Consider the following 23,938-nt stretch of genomic DNA (forward strand, 5'->3'; position numbering starts at 1 on the left):
AATGACTTACGAACATCCGAATCCACTTCTGGAAGCGCTTCCAACACCAAAATCACCATACAGAGCTATTCCCAGACTCGGAATCCCAAACGGACATTGATAACATTGAAATTCACGTCAACCCAAATTTATGAAATTCTTCCAAAATGATAACTTACACAATAGGCGCCGAAACGCTCCAGAGTCATCCAAAACCCAATCCGGACATACGCCCAAGTCCAAAATCATCATACGAATCTGTTAGAATCTTCAAATCCCGATTCCGAGGTCATTTACTCAAAAATCACACTTTAGTCAATTCTTCCAATTTAAAGCTTCTGAAACGAGAATTTTCTTTTCGAATCAACCCCGAACTTTCCGAAATTCAATTCCGACCACGTATGCAAGTCATAATACCTGAAGTGAAGCTACTTAGGACCTCAAACCGCTGAACGACGTGCTAGATCTCAAAACGACTGGTCGGATCGTTGCAACAATAATATTCATGAGATATTTCTACAAAACTTCTCGAAAAATCACAGTAAAGCATCCAAGGATTTATGCGACGCATAATTTCTTTCTTAATTACTATCTATATAAGATTAACTTATATTATTTTCAGGAACTTATAATTTTGTTTACTCTTTATTTTATGACTCAAATATATTACTATTTAATAATATTTAGATAATTTATAGAAATTATGTACTCATTGATATAGGGTGCACTAGCAGGGGCGGATCTTGGGCACAACATATGGATTCCCGGGAACCCAGTAACTTTTATGTAAACCCTGTATTTTTGTTTAAAATTTTACTTATTAAATATCTATTTGTGAACCCAGTTATTATTGTATATTAATTTGAAATTGCCACAAGAACCCATAAACTTAAAATCCTAGATCCGCCTCTGTGCACTAGAGACAATCTTTGTACCCTTTACTCAAATGTTCCTTTTATAGTATTTACTTTATTTATTTTGGTTAATAGGATATTTATTTATGCATAAGACTAAATATAATAATAGTGCTAAAGTTGCTCGCTACATCATCAGTACCATTAGTAGGGATAATACAGTAGAATCGGAATTTTTCTTTGAATAGGCTAGCTAAATAGGATATATAAATATTTATTATTATTTTAAAATATTTTCTAAAATATGTATTCATAAATATAGGATACATGCGCAGTGCGTGTACCTTAAAACTAGTCTTAATAAAAGTTTATAGCATCTTAATCACTTGTCATGAAAGTAAAGCCTCCAAAAATACAAGGTTAAATATCAATATTTATATAATCAACTCAATAACTCAACTGGTTGAGTTGCATTCTTTGCCACACAACTTGAGCTCATTCTCCTCACGTCAAACTACTCTTCTATTTTAATAAACATAATTTCTCTTTCATTCTTTTCAAAATAAACTAGTAGCACAAAATTAAATTTATCAACCATGTTTTCACATAAGTATTATATAACAATTATTATTATTATTATTATTATTATTATTATTATTATTATTATTATTATTATTATTATTATTATTATTATTATTATTATTATTATTATGTTTTAAGTCCAAATAAATTGGGTCGACTCTGACAAGTAAAGAAGATACTATATCTCATATCTGCTTTTGATATCTCTGTCCCTCTCAAAAAATCAATATATCATGTGGGGAAGATTTGATCTCCATTATTGTTGGATTCTCAACATTTTTTATTACATTGTTACAACTATAATCCTATATTCAAACCAAATCTCTATTAGCAAATCAAACAAATTGGTTAAAAAACTCTAATAATAAGAAAATTGCAAGTTGGAATTTGGAGAGCACAAACATGACTACATACTTATTTTTTTGGTTTCTCACTCTGTATTCGGTGTCCAAATTAATCCTCCAAGACCCTTTCAGAATTTTTTCCATACTTAGTGCTCGAATCCGTAACTTTTAGTTAAGTGTTGAAGGTATTACCTACAAGGTGTTGAAGGTATTACCTACAAGCTAGATAGTTTTAGAATGTTCGACCCCATTTAAGTCAAACAAAGCAACTGCCCCCAAAAGTTTCAAAATGTCAAAGTTTACCTCAATTATTATGGAACAACAAGTTCTCCTTTAACGACAAAATTTTTTGAAGACTTCATTTAAGTTTCATACCCTTATTTTGTTCTTTTCACTTAGACATTCAAAATTCAGTGTTACTTGATTTTTTTCTCTTAAGATAGTTTCTTATAGTTGTGATTATAAGAATATGTCTTATTCCTTTCTTTTTTTTCCTTGCTAACAATATCAAATTCTAACTAAAACCTGAACTGTTGAAAAATATAAACGCTTATATTATTTGAAACAACTTTCGATATAAAAAGAAAACTCTATATAAATATTTATAGAGGATAGCGATCTATTAATTAGCACAACAAAATACTTTTTAAAAAAAACACAAAGAAAATACATGTAAGAGAAACATCAAAACTATATTTCATGTCCATTAAATTGATCCATCACACTTACAAAGCTATATGGTATAAATATTATACCATGTAGTATATTTCAAATAATAACAAAATCTATCTAATCTCTCTTTTCTCTTTGACTTTTCTCCATTTCTTTTTTTCTTCAATATTTTGTCTTCTTACTTCATTCCAATCTATCCCTTACTAGTTGTATTACTTTGAACAACACCTCCATTTTGTCCCAGTGCCATTTCCATCTCAGCAGCCTTAGCTTGTTCTCTAAATTTCTTATAAATATCACTCTTATAAAATTTCCTTGTCCTAATCACCAAAATAATAGAAACAAATGCTCCAAAAATAGTAACTGCTGTAATAATAATAAAAGCCAATTTAAAACACACAACTCCATCGCAATTCAAATCTTCCCCTTGTCGTCTGGTCCTTCCCAACGCCTTCAATTGCTTTTCTGCTTCTTTATCATATAAATGACCAGCCACTCTTACATTAAGCAAATATGACCCAATTGGACTTGCTACTGACCCAAAATTATATAAAGTTGAGTAGTATTTTAGTCCAAAAAGTTCAGAAATTATTGCAAAAAGTAATGGCCATTGAGCTCCAAAGCAAAAACCAATAATTATTGATGCAATATAAAGTCCACCAGGGACATTAAATGCAATTAAAATATGGCCAATGCAAGAAATTATTAGGGTTATGGTTAGGGCTAAGGGTCTTGGAAATTTGTATTTTTTCAAGAAATACTCAGATAGGAAACCAGCCACCACTCTTCCTAAATAATTCCATATACTCACTAGGGAAACAAATGTGCTAATGCTTTTCTTTGGGTAGCCAAGTGAAGATCCAATTTGTCCCAAGTTGTCTATTGCTGTTAATGTACCACCAATTCCACAAATTGTAGCAAGAAAAAGGATTAACATGTCAAGGCTGAATAGTGCTTGAAGTATAGTATAGTCTTCGCCTCGATTTGGTGGGCGAAAAACTGTTTTCCAACAAGAAACTTCTGGATCTGTTAAGTCGTCAACAACTGACGAACACGATGACGATGGTGGTAATTGAGCCTCATTTTTCGGCTTCTCAGTTACCACTTTCACCTCGGAAATACTATCCAAAGCTTGTTTCTTGGCCTTCCACGAAATAATTTCTTCTTTTATCACTATACCAAGTGGTAAGAACAGCAAGAAAACTACAAAGGCTGCACTCAAACCAAATTCCACTCGCGTAAAATTTAATTTCTTCTGAAGTATAATAATCACCATAAGATATCCAGCTAGGCCAAGTGACATATACAAAAATCTATAGAACACTTTGAGCTCATGTGCAATTCTAACAACTTCAATGATCCGAATTGTACGTAGAAAAACAAAGGAAATAACAGCAGGAAGCCAACCAATAAGCAAAATTAAAGACTTAGAATCATTACCATAAATTGCTTGGTAAATTTGAGTCAAAATTGCACCACTTAAACCAACAAAACCTTTGAGAAGTCCAAGAACAGCACCACGACTCTCTGGAAAATTCTTGACACATGTAACAAGAGCTCCAGTATTAGCAAAAGATTGTGAATTTGCACCAATACAAATGTACAAACACATTAACCAAACTTTAGGTGTGGACATTTTTTTGGTCACAGCCATCCATATCATAAAGTAACCAAAAAAATTGAGAACAGCTCCAATTGAAAGGACAACCCAAGGTGGTGAAATTTCATTAATTAAACCTGATAAAACACCAACGTTGGATCCTAAATCTTTGAAGAAACTAAGAAGATTAAGGGTGGTTTGATCGTATCCGAGGGAAGATTTTATGTCACCGGAATAAAGACCAAACATGTAGGTGGCACCAGCGGCCGACAGGATTAACATGGTTGCGAACACCATGAACCACCGGCTCATCAGGACTCGTACAGGTAGGTTCGTCATGTTGGCTAGACCACCGCCACCACCCCCGACACCACTTTTGGCAAACACCATATCTAGTGTAAATGTTGGAAAACCGAGAGGTATTAATGGCGATTTTCTAATCTCACAGAACAGAATATGATATGATGAAGAGAGTGGATGATCAATTGATAAGGTTTAGCTAGTTGTTAGAGTGATATTATACAATAAGGTCTTAAAATCAGCCACATATATATATATATAGTTGCATGCACGAAATGTACCCCACAAAAAAAGAAAATCCAACCCCACCCAGGATGGGGGGTGGTAGGGGGGTTAGCCTATAACATGGACTTCATAGTTGACTTAGCAAGTTTCTTGGAAAGAAAGGGTGGACAAAGAAAGATACTTTAGGGTAGTAAAATCTGTCAAATGGATGACTATAATTGTAATTTTTTATTGGTTAGTCTTGAAAATGAATAATTGAAGTAAAGCATATTTTATACACTTTAAAAAGGAAGATTAGTTCTACAAGAGTAAGCTTATAATAGAAATTGTTTAAAATTCCCGAGTATACAAATAGAGATCAATTTTAATTTTATTTATTATTATTATTATTATGTTTAATTTTTTTTTATTTTTTATTTTTGGTGAGAGTCGTGAGACAGAAACGGGGCATTTAGGATATTATGGGGCTCAATTATACACCCAATGAACACCATGCCCTACATAACTCAACTTCTAGTTCAGTTTCATACTGCTTTTTGTTATAAAATTTGATTATAACAGATAAATTTGTTCATTTTTCTTTTAAACTTTCCAAAAGGAAAGTTTAGGGAACTAAAAAAGAGAAATTAACTTAAATAATCGTCCCAGAAAAAATAACCGATATATATATATATATTGGCTAGGCGTTGTAAATATTGTTGATCTAGAGGAAATGTGCAACTCCTCAAACGAAAAGCAATAAGATCTAAATTTGGAACCTAAATACTAATTAGGTCTCAAGAGGCAAAAAAAGAAGAGGTAAAGAAAGAAACATATGGAATGGCAAATCATGAAATCCTGAAACTAATTCAAAAAGATTCCATAAAACCTATAGTTTACGCTCGTAAAAGCAACTTAAAAATAAAAAATGTTCTAATCCTGCAGCGATTAGTACGCTTAGTTAAGATCAAATAATGTTCGACACAGAGTTTTTCTTATTCGATTGTTGTCTTAATAAGTGGATTTCGATTCATGCAGTTGTTTCTGTACTGCATTGATCTTTACTTTTTACTTTTAATCGTAATTAAATATTTCGATTCATGCAGTTGTTTCTGTACTGCATTGATCTTTACTTTTTACTTTTAATCGTAATTAAATATTTTCACTATATCTTTGCGAGTAGTCCGTACAAAAGATGATATCGGAAGACGAGAAGATTTGACATTCACATTAAAGAATACTTAACCGAGCGTGTAATTTAATTGATTAAAAATACTTGATAAGTATTTAATTTTAAATTACTTTTTATAAATTAAGAATTACATATTCGGATAAATCCTGAAACTTATAACAAGTGGAAATAACTTGAGAAAGAAGGGAAATCTTTGTTCCAATTTAGTAACTTGAGATCAAATTATCAACATTTATCGGCAGCTAATGTCCAATTTTAGACAACTTCGATTCACATTTCATTTTCCAAATTTTTTTTGGTTTCTCATTCGGTGTCCGGTACACGCATTGAAATTCGATTATATCCGGATTCCCGCCACATAAGGCCCCATTCGGGGGGGCTATCAAAGATTTTTTCATGCTTAGGCCTCGAACTCGAGACCTCTGATTAAGAAAAGAGCAGTCTCATCCATTGAACACATCCTTTAGTGGTCAGTTTCCAAACTTGGATTGACGAGTAAAACTCCTTTTCAATACGTATCATTGCTTATATAATATTCTTCATTATAGAGTTAAGGTTAGTAATTCAAGATATATATTTTTGACTAAGTAAAGATTAAGTTGATGATCAACACACGTGCTTCTGAGATGATTTCACTGATAGCAAATCATCAAATAGTCAATGATTTCGAAAAAAAACTGCCGACCAAACACACCCTAGAAAACATATCTTTTTGAAAATTTTAAAACGATATTCCCTTTGTAAACTTATTTGGATTTTATTTAAGTTTAGAAAAAATTTAACTACAACTTCATAGTTTACTCTAAATAATTTTTTTTATACTCACACAAATATTATGACGGGTTTAAATTCACAAGTTTCAAAAGCTATATAACCATACAAATATTATAATATGATTAAAATCACGGGTTTCAAAAAAATTTCTTTCTTTTTTAAACTTCCTATTCGGTCACAGGAGCGGAGGCACCTTATGCCAAGCGCTTCGTCCAAAAATTTTGTCAATATGGATGTATAGATAATAAGAAAAATAAAAATACAACAACAACGTCAACAACCCAGTATAATCCCACTTAGTGGGGTTTGGGAAGGGTAGTGTGTACGTAGACTTTACCCCTACCCTGAGGTAGAGAGGTTGTTTCCAAATAAACTCTCGGCATCCTTCCCTCCAAGAACTTCCCACCTTGCTCTTGGGGAGACTCGAACTCACAACCTCTTGGTTGAACTCATAAACATAAAAAATGACAGTGCCTTATTGTTATAGTGATTTATTTATTTATTCACTTCTTTAAATATTAACAACATTAAAACTCTTTTGTGTACGCCACTGTTCGTTCAAATTGGTTCGCAAAATTAAAACGGAGGGATTAGTAACTAAATTCCTTTAACAATCTCTCCTAATTTATTCTGTTAAGAATGATACTACCTTACAACTTTAATTTTACGAATTTTGAAGTTCAAATTCGTTTTGTTTGTCTAATTCAAATGTTGATGGATGTTTTATTTTTATTTCATTATTATATTACCACATTATTTTTATGCTTCCATATCTTTCCAACATATTGAGAATATCCCAAAAAAATGTTTTATTAACTTATTTTTCAAGTTACAAGTAATAAACAGTTTCAGACTTCAGTAGAGGGTTACCACTTACCAGTATTAAGCTTATGAACTTGATAATAAAATCTTTGGAAGGTCAACATATAAAGTTAAATTCATTTGTAAGAGAATCAAACAAAATCAACATTTTAAAATTATTTATATGCATTTTACACTCCATCTTAGCCATAATATTCTATGCATTGAACTCCCAACTTTGAAAGAATCGGACTGCTGGAATTTAAATAGCGTACATTTGACGTTGTAAAAATTATTTACACTATCATACGCAGAGGCGAAGTTAGGATTTTAATTTTATGGGTTTTGGACTTTAAAATAGTGAGTTCATGAAGTGTTAATAACTGGGTTCTAAATTTAATATTTTTACATATTTAATGAATTTTCTTAATACAACTATATTATTTGAGTAAAAACTATTGGGTTCAACCGAACCCGTATCCGGACTTCTAGCTCCGCCCTGATCATACGTGATACGACCAAAGCTTGGTTCATTTCCTATTCGATGATTCTCATAACTTCATAAGCATGAAAAATACGGCACTTAGATACACGATGTTTATTTTTTCTTTATATATACATGGTTGGCATGATCAGCACACTGCAGCAAATTACCTAATATGATTAACATATATATAATTTTATACATTTAATTTGGTTTTTGGTATGACTTATGAGCATATTCATCAATAATGATGACTATGCTTCTTCTAACTAGGGTGTCATAGCATTTATATATACGATAATTATTTTATTGAGTTTTGCTAGTTGTAAATAGCCCCAAGGCTATGGAAAGGATTATTTCGGATCTAGACCAAGGTATTAATGTTAATCTTTTAATCTCGCTAAGCAGAATGTGATACAATGAGATAGAATACAATAGAAATAAAGATAGAGAACATGTTATTTACTCTTAAGTCTTAACGGGCAAATCGAACCCTTTTTCTGAATTTTTTAATTAAAAATCTCCCCAAGTAAGTTCCGAACCTACGATCGGTTAGCAACCGACTGTTGATATTCTTGATTATGTTAATAATACCTTACTTGACAAGAGATATTCTGTTCAAATAATTGGATATTCCATAAGAATAATAACTCGTGGAAAAAGATACGATGTAGAGGCAATTATGGTGGTCTTCGTTGGTTATATATATCTTTGGATTTAAGTTATATATATTGACATTATAATAAATCTTTTACACTATTAATATAACTTTTTATGTTATAACATATTATTTACCATTTTTTTATACTTATCGAGAAATGGTATTAATTAAATAGATTTACCTGTTACGTACAATTATATTTTAAATGACCTAATTATGTTACTTATTTTTACACGATTAGTTCAGAAAAGATATTATAGTCTACAAATTCTAAGACAAGCATGAAATAAGAAGAAACAGACAATAAAAAAGAAAATTAAACTCTATCCACTTGGTGAGAAACAGTTGTCAATTTGTCGCTCTGCTCCATAATTATAGACAATAAGCCGAGTCTCATGTAAAGGTCAAGTAAATAATTAACTAACAATTTCCTATTTTAAAATAAAATACAATCAAGTAATCTCCTGGAGAAATTAACTTACTTTTCCTAATCAAGTTGCTTACTGGATCAGATTGATACCTGCACGTCACTATTAATAGTGACGTTTAAGAAATAATCGAGAAAATTGATCATATTAACCTTAGTTTGTTCATTGAAATTATAATAGATATATTTATTTCAAGGGCAACTTAGTAAAAAAAATTAATTCTTTCTTGATATCTGAAAAAATTAAATATTGTGGATCACAAAAAAAAAGGTCAAAATATTAATTAAAGTGAACCGGAGGGAGTAGAAGATTCATAGTTTAAAATTATGAAGTGGTTATTTTAGTTACATAATTGATCGGTAATTACTATTTATTTTATTATTTAAGTTATGGATTAGGTTGCCACCAATTCAAACTTCGAATATTCTTCTATTTTTTCAGCCACTTATTTCAAACTATGATATTTTTTTTATACTACTAGTAGCAACTCCCAAGGAATCCAATTAGTATTCAAATACTTTCTTGAATTTGGTTCTTTGCATAAGTTAGAATCTGTAATAAATAATTTTATAGTTTTTCTTCAACATAGTCAATGCCCTACTAGTTACGTAGTTCTAGTCCAGGGAATCAAAACTGAACAAAGAGATAATTTAAATTTGAAGGAAAAAAATAAAGAGAACGGGCAAAGCAATTATAAACTTAAAATAAAATAAAAGGCACAAAAAAGGGACTAATTCCAATTGTCTTTATTTATAAGAAAGTAAAATAAATACAAGGAATAAATTTGCTCGTATAATCCATTCTCCTATGGAGAAGGAAAATGAAAAAAAATGGGATAAAAGGATAACAAGAAAAATAAATATTTGAATAACTACTTTTGTGTCAAAAGTATTCAGAATTGCTCATTTGTCAACAAGTTGAAAAATCACAATGCAAGAAATTCTTACTATTTTGAGCAATACAAAGAAAATTTTGTAGCAATCAGAGAAAATGACCAAGCTTTATAGTAATATTTCCCTTTTTGAGATATCCATTTTCTATTTGAAATTTTAAAAGGGATAAGAATACAAGCTTTCTAAAAATCAAAAGCAATATGTTACGAATCTTCAAAGCAAGTGCGTGTATATTTCACCTACTTGCATCATTTTTTTTGGTTTCCCACTAGGTGTTTGGTACTCGTATTGGAGCCCGACTATATCCGAATTCACATTGGGTAGGGCCCCATTCGGGGGTTAGCACTCCCTACCAAGAATTTTTCCATACCCAGGGCTCGAACCCAAGACCTTTGATCAAGGAAGGAGCTGCCCCATCCACTACACCATATCCTTTGGTGGTACCTACCTGCATCATATTAAGCAGAAAACTCAACCTACTTGTATTATTTCTGGGTCATGTGTTATATAGGGGCAGAGTACGGATTTAAGTAATTAAATTTCAAATATAAAAAAATAAACGCATGAAAAGGTTAAGAAGATTCAACATATATATGTATATTGTAATTTTTAGGAGATGAGGTCTCTTCCGCCCTCCTAGCTCAGCACATGCCTGTAAGGCGATATTTTATTTTAAAAGTAAAAGCAATATTTTGGAAATACTAGTAATTAGAACACGACAGAAGCAAGTCAAGCATTTGTTCTGTAGACTTGTCAAGATGTTCAGACTATGAGAATGACTAGTTCGCACTTCTATACGCATGTACATTCACTTAGTTTACTAGTCATAGATGTGCACCTTTATTTTTTAAAACTGAACAATAATAATTGTACTAATAAAAAGGAAGTAACGTCGAAGAATTAATGATTATGGCTATGTTGTATTTGTCTTTTTAAGCTTGTTGCAAAATAAGATTTTAAGGAAAATATGTTTTAGAGACTCTGCCAAGTGTTCAATAGCTAGATGTAGTTTTTTTAATATCCGAGACAATCTTACGTTTTAAGGACTACTCTACCAAGTGTTCAATAATGAGAGTTTTTTATATAACCCAGAAAATCTTCAAGAATTAGTGGCACACGATTCAAAACACAGTGAATAATAAACCCACCTCGCTATCCTTTTTCTACTTGGGCTAGACATTTCATACGCGGACGCTCTTACCACTAAATCAAAGCTCTCAGAGCAAGATAATAACAATTTTTTGGCAAAGGAAAACTCAAATATGAAAAGTTCATCTAACAATAAAAACCGAGATATATGTTTCCCTAACACAGTTAATATAATTTTTTTTTCTTGCAGTTAACATAATTGAACACCTTCACAACATAAGAAGTGATGACTGAGTCAATTTTCACAACCTTCTATAAAAATCAGAAAACAGACAGAATCCAGCCAAAAGCACATGAGGCTATTGGACAGCCCGGTGCACTAAGTTCCCACTATGCACGGGATCCGGAAAAGGACTGAACCACAAGGTCTATTGTATGCAGCCCTACCCAATATTTCTGCAAGAAACTGTTTCCACGGCTCGAACCCGTAACCTCCTAGTTTGGCAACACTTTAAGCCAAGGTTTCCCTTCAAGATGAGGCTATTCTTGTTTAAAATTAAGTAGTAAAACGTAATGCTGCTACTTTCAACTAAATTGCTCAAAGGGCGTGCGTCAGAAGCTGACTTACTAGTTACCTGGAATGAAGACAACTAGGAAAAGCAACTGACGTTTACCAATCCTAGCTTTTTGATGAAACATTTACTCAATCCTACTTCTCCATACAAGTGGACGATTCCAAAAGCCAACTAAAGTACAAATATCTTTCGAACATGGATAGACGAGTACATCACATATTTAGCACTTCAATAACGGTCAAAGGTGGGTGGGCGTCCTCCTCCCCTACGAGGGCGGTCATATGGCCCCGCTCTATCTCTGTTGTAGTTTCTTCCCTCATGCCGTGCTGGTCCTCCAGCTGCGTACCTGTCGCCACCTCGTGGGCCTACATCCCTGTCGGAATCCCTCTCTTTACCATAACCATTCAGAGGGTATCGGTCAGACATGCCATACTTGCCAGTAAAGCGATCACCACCAGGAGGGTTGTACCTAAATATCATAAGAAGTCATTTTTTATAAGACAGGAAAAATTTAGATCTCTAACACCAACCAAGAACATGAAAAAACTAAACCATCACACCTGTCATTAGCAATTCGATCACGGCTTCCATATCTATCATCTCTGCTATCATAGCGGTCCCTATCAGCATGATGCCCTCTATCATATTGATCATCCATGTATCGATTGTCACTACCATAACGATCCCCACGTGCACTACCTCCAGCATACCTTGATCGAGGAGGGGGGGATACTGCACGTGCACTGCGGCCACCACCTTCTAATGGACAGTCTCTAGCCCAATGGCCTGGGCGGCCACACTTGAAGCAATTGTCTGGCCCTGCTGACCTGTCACCCCCACCATAGCTGCCCCTGCCACCTGATGAGTAACCTCCACCATAGCCACGGTCAGAATCTTCACCACCACCCTTCGGTTGGGCCCTGTTCACAGAGATCACCTTATCACCAAGCTCCCTACCGTGCATTTCTCTGATTGCATCTTCCATGGCGCGACGGTCAGCAAATGTTAAAAACCCAAATCCGCGAGGACGGCCTGTATCTCTTTCCATCATAACCTACAGTACTTACAGTTTAGAGACTGACACCAGACAAACACATCAAGCTAAAGACCTAACCTGTTAGAAGCCCATGACAATATACAAGCACGTGACATTCAAATTGATATTTATCACCAAAAAAAAAAAATTGATAATTAGGAGTAGGAGTTCAGATACAAAGCACAATAAAGGAGTTCAGCTTCACTCTTTCACAAGCGAAATCTGAAGAAGTAAACAGTGAACTGCATACCTAGAATCACCGATGAAATCTCACTTAGCAAAATTATAGCAATGCAAAGTAGCATTCCTAGAGAATGTTCTCTGGAAAAAGATTATATAGCAATAGCTGGAACACACAATTACGTAGACCATCCCTAGCTAGTTTAATTGCTCGGCACTGAATTCACATTGAACCAGCAACCAAATTCAACAGAGCCGGGGATCTCAACCTCGTTACTTCACGTTCCAAATTGCTCAGATGAGATCCATCTTAAAAAACATACCATTATGTGATAACCTGAACCTTTTTTTTGAGGATGAAGACACGATCTGAACTTTCAAGAGCAGTAGTTAACATAGAATAGCCACTAATTCAACTAAACAATTCAACTCAAAATCTAAGTCCATAATAGGCAATAAATGCAGGCACAAACTTCATAGTTCATAGAAAGGTTGAACTTGGAGCTCCTCACAATAGTATCAGAAGTTAGTTTTGAAAACAGAATGGAAGGCACATTCCTATCCTAATGCTTCAGACCATTTCTAGGGCTCTCTCTAGCTAAGTTGCTCGGACACGGGTGCGAGTGTCCGACACGGGTGCGGATCTAGAAGTCGGATCCTTCGAGATGTAAATTCTAAGATTCGGGGATACGGATCCTAGTACGGATACGGGTGCGGGGATCCGGCTAAAAATAATTCAAAAATACAAATATATCTTTAAATTATGAGAAATTTTGTGGAATACTTACGTATAGCTTGTAAAGTGTGGATTTATTTTTTATTTGCAAGTTGAAAATAAATAAGGGATTGATTTCCTAGATAAAGTACGCTATTTTTTTCAAATTTACCCTAGTTTTGGTTCCGATTTCGAGAATCAAGTTGTATCTCGTCCCGAATTTTTTCATATGCCGTGATCAAACTGCCCAAAATTGTTTAACCAGATCCGGTACGGATCCCATACCCACACCCATACTAGTGTCGTGTCGACACGGGTGCAGCACCTAAACTACCATGTAGGAGCAACTTAGCTTTCTAGAACCCTTCCACGTTCAACTTGATTGATACTTGATGACCTTCATGACTTCAGTTACCTCTGGGGAGTGCTAATGGAGAAAGTGCTGGGTTTTGGTTAAGCATGACAAGGATCCTAGAACTTCTAAGTTAATTCTGACAAATTTTCAATATAGCTATACGATAAATAAATCATCTAGAGGTGGATTTCATGTGATAATTTCAACATTTCATGACAATATCACAGCATTCTTTTTTGGGTAATAATATAAAACACCACATATATTTTATTAATGCATCACTCTGTCCATGGAGGCAAGAGTCACACTATCAGGCAACACTTCCAATTCTTAGTTGCTTGTGCACTTGACATTGAACTTTGAATTTTTGTGTACTTAACTCGATATAGACTTCAATTCTCCAAGTTGTATCCCAAGTCTACAACTATGCGCATGCAACAACTTCACAAATCTCACGTAAGTAAATGAAAATAAGTAAAGCTTGACTGCTGTAAGTATTCTTATTAATCACTTCATCGGTGTGAAAGGAAAGAAACAAAAGCATGTTAGCAAGCAAAGATCTAGGAATATAAAGTTACTTGGGCAGAGGAAGTCTTACTTGGGCAGCAGAAATCTGCAGGTTTGCAGATTACCATCCTCTGACCCATTAGATTAACACAGACCACATGTATCCAGTGGAACCAATACCATTAACAGCAAAAACAACAAAACCAAACAAGGATCCTAACTTCTTGGATAATCTTAATTATACCGATTAGAACTTTTGTTGGATCCATAAACTTACTCCATTTACTTCAACCAGACTAACAAGCAAAAGTATTGCAGAGGTATGTCTAAGCAACAGGTGGTTCAGCACCTTTCAGGTGGTCCTTCATAAAACTTCTCATGAACATCATTCCGCTTTTTGTGCAGTAACAGTCCAAAACACTGATCTTTATTTAGCTATCTTTTTAAGCACAAGCTCAACTAATCCTCATTAAAGAAAATTTCCAATGTCCCAGTTTATGCCTTCTGCTATCATGGCATCAAAGCAGATAAAGCAAAATCAAAAGAGCTGATCCACTTTGATCCTTCAAAATGCAATTCAGACGGAAAAGAGTATGAAGCTAGCCAACTAATCTAGAGCAATAAGCCATGAAACATAACACTCTGAAGGTGCTAACTTGGCTGAAGCAATGCTGCTAATGAATCTTGACCGGCCTGTCATCGTCTGGTGGTCCACGGTATGACAGCATTGAGTTTGCTCAAGAGAAGAACATCTCATGACGGCGAAACGATCATTCAACGAGGTAAAACAGAATAACTATAGAAAGAGAACGAGACAGAAGCGCATCCAGACTCCGCACACAACAGCTTCTAAAGGGCTCCGAAAATGTCAAGAATCATGAATCACGTTCAATCTTGACAGTGGAAAACCACCAAGTAAAACAAAATGACGAGCACAAGGGAGAATGAGACAGAAGTGCATCCAGACTCTGCACACAACTTCTATAGGGCTTCAAAAGTGTGGAGAAATCAAGAATCATGTCCAATCTCGACAACAGCAAGCCACCAATTAAAACAGAATGAGCGATAAGTGGGAGAATGAGACAGAAGCGCATCAGACTCTGCACACAACAGCTTCTAAAGGTCTTCAAAAGTCAAGAAATTAAGAATATTGTTCAACCTTGGAAGTGGCTCGTGTCGAGGCAGGAGATTAGCTAAGTACCACATAGCTTCACAACAACCTTTTTCCCTGAGGATTCTTTAGAACAAAGAACAGGTGTCCTATACATCCCAAACATGAGGTAGCGGATCGGATGTCGTCTAATATAGATCCTTCCTAGTTATAAATGGGAATGTAAAAATTTAAATATTCCCATGAAATTTTTAAAAAATGAAAGAAAGTCCTTATGTTTCTCTCGTTTCGAGCACCAAAGATCTTATCTTAACCTGTGCAGCCACTTGATAGTCAAAAGAACTCACCTTTACAAAGTAGCAAACTGTAGTGGCAGATCAACTAAAACGAGAGTGTTATTACCGTGCAGAACCACTTAGATACTCATAAATCTGGTGTCCATTCAACATAACACTATGACCCAAATTCTAGTAAAAGAACTGCCAACAACCTTCAAGAATATTGGTTCTACTAGCCTCAAGAACAAAAGGTGCCATTCACAGAAACTGCCCACCAACTTAACTTGAAAAATGGGGAAAAGTGGAAATTAGACTCTCAGCTAGATTGCATATCCAAAATTTGTCTCTTGACTGACCCATTCTTTTCTTAATATCAGGAACCCCAGAATTGCTTGCAATTGATTAAGCACCTTACATCAAGAGATAACTTACCTCCTCAATTCCCACATTTGATAAAATATATATATTTATGGGATAGTAACTGCCACTTGACTGCTAAGCATTTAACTTCGATTGAGGAAAAGTCTTAAAACTAATGGTGACTCCACCAAATCAGACCACCTATGATGCACACAGTCCACTTATTCCAATCATCTTCCATGAAGTCCAAAGCCCAAAATACAAATGCCCCTTGAAATTTTACAATTAGCAGGTGGTTGAACCAGTTTAAGGCACCAGAGCAGAATTGTGAATCAACTGCAATCAGCGTTAGGGACGTACTTCTGAACAAGTCACTGCTGCAATTGAAACCAATAATGCTTGCCATTGTTAACATGCAGTCGATCTAAGCTTTTTCCAGATGCTCTACCAAGTGAAACCTCAAAAACAGGCTGCTCAAAAGAATCAAGTACTTATGTCCAGCAACTTCGCACATTCCAATGAACAGAAAACATCTCCCATACAGTTCCATCTAAGGCATCTCAAAACCATCAACTGGCATAACCAGATCCAGAAATATTAAAGGAAAAATTAATTAATAAATGATGAATTAATTAATAAATGACGAATATAAAATGAAAAGTTGGAATTAGCATGACTTAAGCACTCAACTAGAAGCAATGTAATCAAATTGAAAAATTCAAGAATGACCCAACAACTTTCCTATAGTGCATAGCTCCACAAAGCATATGAAGAGAGAAAACCAGAAAAAGCAAAACATAGGACTGTTTCTCGTGCTTAGCTTCATGTATAAGACAAACAAAGTCTGCAGTTATTAGTACAAGCTACAAAGGTAACTTCCACCACATAACATCCAATATACGGTGATAACCTCCTCCATAGATCTCTTGACCAGTGAAAGCAGTAATATTATTAGACGGAGAAAAACAAGCACCAATTATGTATCAAGACACAGCAACAGCACCAACATATGCCATCGTTTAACATGCTGTTGTATAGGGTTCTTAACATCTTTTTTCTTTTCTTTTTAAAACTGGAAAAACGTAAAAAATCTTGCATACAAATAATAAAAGGAGTTTAAAATGAAAAAAAATGGCATGAGGATATGCACGGTTACGCACTTTGCAAAAGTAGAGTTCTTTCTTGGAATTTTTTTTTTTTTGGAAGTTTTTTCAAGGATTAAAACCCATCCGTGCTAGAACAAAAGGTCCCATTCTTCATAGAAAACCGTGAGTGTCATTTAACCTTTTGTAAAAACAACTCCCTCCGTTCCAATTTATTCGGCCACATTTCCTTTTTAGACAGTTTTCTAAGCTTGGAAACAATTTAACTTAAATTCTCACTTTATCCTTAATGAGAAGCTTTTATAGCCACACAATTAATATGAAACATTTTTTTTGATGAAGTATGTTATGAATTGTTTAAGATATCAGTTTTCAAAAGTCTTATAACCACACAAATATTATGACATGTTTAAGACCACACATTTCAAAAATCTTTCCTTTCTTTCTTAACCTTGTGCCTATTCAAACTTTGCCACATAAAATTGAAATTATTTATAATTTAGACAAATTCTAAACTTACAAAAAATACAGGAAAAACGAAAAAACGCACATTAAGAAAGTTGAAACATTGTGCAGACATAAGAACACACAGTAATACAATACATACACTAAATCCTCAAAAAATGACGAACATTTCACATAAAGTATTCGAGGAAAAAACTGAATCCTGGGAAATTACGAACCTGACAATCGATAACTTTACCATAACGGCCAAAAGCGCTTTCGAGTTGACGGTCCGTTACGTCCCACGCTAACCCTCCCACGAATATACGATAATCTTGATCCTTTCCTGACATTTGAACCTGAAATTGAGGGAAAAAATCAATTATAACAGCAAAAACAAAACCCTAGAAATCAAGTGACTTCAAATTAGAGTAAATTAGAACTTCAATTAAGCAAATAGAAAGATACCTAGTTATGTACTGCGAGTGAATTTCACAGAGTAAAACGAGAGCTGCTTGATTTTTTTTGGTATAGGGTTTGTACAGATAACTTGATTGGTTTTTTACTCTGAAGTACTTTTATTTTGTGTTTAAATATATTGCACTACCATGTCCTCGTGGTTTTACTAAATAACAAATATGTCCCTTACTTTTGATAAAAGAGCTTTTAAGTTCCTTTGACCCGCTTAAAAGTCAATTCAAACACCCACTATTTTGAAAGGGGAAATTACCCTCTATAGCCCCTCAAAATTTTAATAGCCCATGTTTTGGGCCACTTACAAAAAATGGCCCTTCGGCCCAAACATATTGCATATGGTAGCCGAAAGGAATGAGCATGACAACACAAGTGTCTATAGCTCAATGGATAGGGTGTGTATTTCCTAAGTTGAAGATTGCAGGTTCAACCCCTACCTAGTGCGATAGAGCAAACCTTTTTTGCCTTTTTAAATTGTATTTTGTACTTCTGGATCTAATAATTAGCTAAGAATTGAATGAAATATGTAATGCATGTCATATACCGAAATGTCTATTTTGTATATTTTTTGTATAATAACATTCTATTTTGTATATTTTTTGCATAGTGACAGTCTATTTTGTATAGTTTTTGTATAGTAACAGTCTATTTTGAATAGTGACAGTTTATTTTATATATTTTTTGTATAATAACATCTATTTTGTATATTTTTGTATAGTAACAGTCAATTTTATATATTTTTGTATAGTGACAATCTATTTTGTATATATTTTGTACAGTGACAATTTATTTTGTATATTTTTTGTATAATAACAGTCTATTTTTGTATATCTATTGTATACAATATGTAAAATGATAGTCTATTTTGCATAATTTTTGTATAGTGACAGCTTATTTTATATATTTTTTGTATAGTAACATATATTTAGTAACAGTCAATTTTGTATGTTTTTGTATAGTGACAATCTATTTTGTATATTGACAATTTATTTTGTATATTTTCTGTATAATGACAGTCTATTTTTGTATATCTATTGTATACAGTATGTATCATGATAGTCTATTTTGTATAATTTTTGTATAGTGACAGTCTATTTGTATATATTTTAACTTTATGCATAGTTATCTCCTCTCATCTTCCTCTCATTAAGAGACCAGCCACCGGCATCCATGGCCTCACAGTTGCCGAAAATGGTAACAAGATTGTCGGAGTTTTAAAGTTTCAGGCAAAGATCTTCAAAATATTAATTTCATATTCACAGAAACTATAAGAGAAAATCAGAGAAAAAAGACAAGGCCATGAGAGTCGTAGTTGGCAGAGTTGCTTTTTCAACGACGAGGACACCGGCATCCATGGCCTCACAGTCACCGAAAATGGTAACCACAATATTATAAAAACAGTAAAAATTGTGAATCAATCAATTAATTATGTCACAAAACACAAACTAATGGAGATTTAGAAAAACCAGCCCAAAATTGAAATTGATAAAAAAAATATACTGGATAGATCCCGGTACTACGGTACTATGTTCTGGAGCTGGTTCGAAAATGTAATGTGTTTGTGGTTCAAAAGTGGTTTCTTGATTATGGGGATGGTCAAAGTTGTAGTCTTTAACAGGTTCTTGAGATCTATAGTTATAGTTTTGCATAATTTTTGTATAGTGACAGCTTATTTTATATATTTTTTGTATAGTAACATATATTTAGTAACAGTCAATTTTGTATATTTTTGTACAGTGACAATCTATTTTGTATATTGACAATTTATTTTGTATATTTTCTGTATAATGACAGTCTATTTTTGTATATCTATTGTATACAGTATGTATCATGATAGTCTATTTTGTATAATTTTTGTATAGTGACAGTCTATTTGTATATATTTTAACTTTATGCATAGTTATCTCCTCTCATCTTCCTCTCATTAAGAGACCAGCCACCGGCATCCATGGCCTCACAGTTGCCGAAAATGGTAACAAGATTGTCGGAGTTTTAAAGTTTCAGGCAAAGATCTTCAAAATATTAATTTCATATTCACAGAAACTATAAGAGAAAATCAGAGAAAAAAGACAAGGCCATGAGAGTCGTAGTTGGCAGAGTTGCTTTTTCAACGACGAGGACACCGACATCCATGGCCTCACAGTCACCGAAAATGGTAACCACAATATTATAAAAACAGTAAAAATTGTGAATCAATCAATTAATTATGTCACAAAACACAAACTAATGGAGATTTAGAAAAACCAGCCCAAAATTGAAATTGAAAAAAAAAATATACTAGATAGATTCCGGTACTACGGTACTATGTTCTGGAGCTGGTTCGAAAATGTAATGTGTTTGTGGTTCAAAAGTGGTTTCTTGATTATGGGGATGGTCAAAGTTGTAGTCTTTAACAGGTTCTTGAGATCTATAGTTATAGAAATTTATGGATTTGATGCGTTGAAGAATAGAAGGAGATCTAGTGAGTTTAGTGGGCTGTTGCTCTTGTTGTTGTTGTGAGTGATTTTGTGAGTAACCTTGTTCTTCTTGGTGTTGTTCTTGTTTGGTAGGGTGATTTTGTTTTTGGTTAGCCAAGGAAGAAGTAAAAACAATGGTACCAATCATGACATTGAGAAGAACAAAAAGGACAGCAGGAGTGTGGCATAAAATTGACGGCGTGAGAGAGAAGAAGAAAAAAAGTAAGGAAGAAAGATAGGGATGGGAGGCAACGGCTAGCGCTTGTCATTATTTTTAGGCTACAACTTGTATGGGTCAATTTGTGGGCTACCGGTTGAAATTTGTTTTGCCCGATGGGCTATAAATGAAGTTCTCTCATTTTGAAAAGTGCTTTTCAATGAGAAGCAATTTGTATATGACAAATTGCACAGTGTTTGTTAAGTTTTTAAAAAGTATTTCTAAGTCTATTTCTCAAAAATATTTTTCAAAAAAGATCTATTTTTGGGGAGAAACAACATTTTTCAGCTTCTCACAAACACCTTTTGTTTCTACACAAACTAGATATGATTGTCCGTGATGTGCACGGGCCAAAAGGTATTTCAACACGTCAAATGTAGGCTCTAAAATTCCAATCACTCTACTGAACTATTTCTTTATGATTTAATACAATGAAAAAAAATTGCAAATGTCTCTATGATGCTCAGACGTGTCTTTCTCATCCAAACACACTCATGCTTGAATTGAATCACCACATTTGCCTTCCAAAAGGCCGAGTGATAATTTCAGAAATGCTCAGTTGAATAGTTTCATAGACTGAGAACCTAGTCCATCTGCTATATATAAACGCGTCAACCTCGTTGGCAGTGCTATCACTGAATTGGATATCAAGGATACCAAATCAAACCACTTTGTCTTTGTCTCATGGTGGGATAAATCGAGCAATAAATAGAATCCAAAGTCCCAGAAACACTTTCAGAAATGGGAACAGTTGAAGTTCTTCCCCTCACGTTCATAATATGGCCTGGTAAAAAAGCCTGTAATTGGCCATGTTTGGCTTGTGCCACTGTTCAAAGTCTTCCATAGTATTTTTTAATCAGCGATCAAAGTCTTCTTTATGACATCAATCACCATTGTTACTTCTGTCTTAGGCTGTATCCCTGGCGAGTAGTAGCATTTTTATTAATATGTCTTTAAGTCCAGCTATGGACCCATCAAAACAAAAAACTTTTGGCTATGTTTCTCACTTCCATGCCTACAGCTAGCTCAACACTCACCACCTAAGAAACCCTCTCGTCACCAGACTGCACTGGATATCCAACAGTTAAAATAAGAGAATTTTATTGAAATTAGTATAGGACATCAATGAGAAGCTCCAATGAACATAAAAAGCGGATGCAATGCAATAACCTTCAAGGAATATCAAAATATATATTATTTCTTTTGTGAATACCAAATACAAAACAAGGAAAGAGAGAAAACGAGCAATCTTCACCAGTAAAAATATAAAATTAAGCAAAAGTAATTGATGAAAATAAGTTGAGAAGATGTTAGTGTTTGATTCAAACTTGTACAAATTTCTGAGAGGACATTCAAATTTCTTGTTGAATGCAAAAGGAGGAAAAATATGAGGTTTTCTAATAAAGAGAAAAGAAATCTATATGGCTCACATGATGATCTGCTTCATTGATCTTCCAGATGCATTACCATACTGTTCATCTCTTCTCCCAAAATTTGGAAAAGCTAAAAAACAAATAATGGAATGAAGAAAAAGAAGCTGAAAAATACCAGTAAAGTAATACAGTTTATAATGCACTCAACTTCTCCTTCACCATTTTACATCTACATTCAACAGTTCTGCAAATCTAAATTTCTGAGGTAAAATATTAAATTCGTTTGTAATGGCACAACCCCATTAACATGAATTACTGTAATATTATCAATTGTTTGCTTCATCAAATAACAACTTTCTTGCAATTGCAACATCATATGTATCGTTTGTGTTACTGCTTTATTCTCTCTCCCATCTTCATTTTACTTCTACCGAATTTATATATTACCTCTCATTGAATTAAAAGCTATTAAATAAAGTGCCAAAGGACTAATAAGTACCGGAAAAATAATAAGACAGAACCTAACAAGCCAGAAAAAATAAACTTGATCTCAACTTCCTTAGTATCCTAACATTGCATAACAGATGAATAGATCTAAAGCAAGGATAATACCTACTCCACTACCCTGAAGCCCCAACTAATCTCAAATTTAACTTAAAAGATAACGGAAGAACACCTTCAGATCAATTTTGTGGATGCATGTGCTCCAAAGTATTTCAATTTGTGCTAAATCTGTCAATATTTAGATTTAACCACACACTACACAAATATTAAGGTTTAAAGTACTCCAAAAGTAAATCATATATTAAGATCAACATTTTGCTTCAAGTGAGATCAGAAAAGTAAAAATCATTTATTATTTTGTTTATATTAAAATAATTATTTTTTCAGCAAAAAAACTTATTACACTTGTCACACCTCCTTTTTCATGCACCCCGCAAAGGGCGTAAAGGGAGTTTTTTCAATTAAGGGACAATCGAAACGGAATTTATTATTTAAATCAGAATCGCCACTTGGGAGATTTATGGTGTCCCAAGTCACCGGTTGAATCCCGAGTCGAGGAAAAGATTGACTCTGTATTACAGTCCGCGAACCAGAAATCCGAGTAAGGAATTCTGTTAACCCGGGAGAAGGTGTTAGGCATTCTCGAGTTTCATGATTCTAGCACGGTCGCTCAACTGTCATATTCGGCTTATTTATCTGGTTTTAATACATGTTGAACCTATATGCAAATTTTAACTATTTAACGCTTTTATTATTATTATTTTTTTTACGAGAATTGGGACATCGTAAAAATACATCTCGAACCACGTCACATCAATGCACCCGTGGTTATCGACGCATTTCGACTCCGTCGAGATTTAGATTTGGGTCACATAAATGTGCACCCGGGTTTAAGAAAGTAAATTATTAAAAGCGCGCCTAAAGTGACTAGCGCGTTATTATCTTTGGGGAGGGCCGTGAAATTCACCAAACGACCCATCCCGAATTCTAAATGTTTTATTTAAAGGTCCGTGCTAAAATGACTACGATGCTGGGGAGAAGAAAAGGAAAAGGACTTATCTGAATGATATAACCGATCCCAACGTTCATGTCGTGCATTCCGGATTAATCAACCCAGTCTATTTGTATCAATCAATCTTTCTGGTGGCCTCATTTCGCTGGGGGATATGCAGGTGCTGAACTCTTTTTGCCAAATCAACACTTTTGCATTGCTTGATGCCTCGACGGATCCTTTCCGCCAATCTTATCTTGTCGCTTCATAGTGCCCTTCGAGGGGTTTTCACTAATAAGACTCTCTTATTTCTCTCAACTCCCGTCGCTTTCTGGTGCCTATGAAGGTTTTCACCATAAGACTCTTTCATTTTGTTTCTCTCAGATTTCGTCGCCTTACGGT

At 34.1% G+C, this 23,938-nt stretch overlaps 2 protein-coding genes across 3 annotated transcripts; both read right to left on the minus strand.

The window, feature by feature from the left end:
- Positions 1-2,428: 2,428 nt before the first annotated feature.
- On the minus strand, positions 2,429-4,542 carry LOC104239662 (protein NUCLEAR FUSION DEFECTIVE 4-like). The gene has a single exon (XM_009794350.2). The coding sequence runs from the start codon at positions 4,419-4,421 to the stop codon at positions 2,625-2,627; it is 1,797 nt and encodes a 598-aa protein (XP_009792652.1). The 5' UTR covers positions 4,422-4,542; the 3' UTR covers positions 2,429-2,624.
- A 6,482-nt stretch (positions 4,543-11,024) lies between these two features.
- LOC104239661 (glycine-rich RNA-binding protein RZ1B-like) lies at positions 11,025-18,076 on the minus strand. 2 transcript variants are annotated; one of them, XM_009794348.2, is made up of 4 exons: positions 17,990-18,076; positions 17,761-17,880; positions 11,993-12,486; positions 11,025-11,901 (listed from the first exon to the last, which is right to left on the minus strand). In XM_009794348.2, exons 2-4 carry the CDS (start codon positions 17,872-17,874, stop codon positions 11,661-11,663), a joined length of 849 nt encoding a protein of 282 aa, XP_009792650.2. In that variant the 5' UTR covers positions 17,875-17,880; positions 17,990-18,076; the 3' UTR covers positions 11,025-11,660. The 2 variants fall into 2 exon arrangements, with proteins under 2 accessions (XP_009792650.2, XP_009792651.2); XM_009794349.2 differs by lacking the exon at positions 17,990-18,076 and adding an exon at positions 14,317-16,547.
- Positions 18,077-23,938: the final 5,862 nt, after the last annotated feature.

This window comes from Nicotiana sylvestris, chromosome 5 (genome assembly GCF_000393655.2).
Source record: "Nicotiana sylvestris chromosome 5, ASM39365v2, whole genome shotgun sequence".
In the NCBI taxonomy this organism is placed as follows: Eukaryota; Viridiplantae; Streptophyta; class Magnoliopsida; order Solanales; family Solanaceae; genus Nicotiana; species Nicotiana sylvestris.

Bases quoted from the DNA above. Each gene is read 5' to 3' on its own strand.
- LOC104239662 (XM_009794350.2), bottom strand. From the start codon at position 4,421: ATGGTGTTTGCCAAAAGTGGTGTCGGGGGTGGTGGCGGTGGTCTAGCC.
- LOC104239661 (XM_009794348.2), bottom strand. From the start codon at position 17,874: ATGTCAGGAAAGGATCAAGATTATCGTATATTCGTGGGAGGGTTAGCG. The intron at 12,487-17,760 runs GTTCGTAATTTC...TAAGTACTGTAG, and splicing joins GTAAAGTTATCGATTGTCAG to GTTATGATGGAAAGAGATAC. The intron at 11,902-11,992 runs GTGTGATGGTTT...TATGATATTTAG, and splicing joins GATCGAATTGCTAATGACAG to GTACAACCCTCCTGGTGGTG.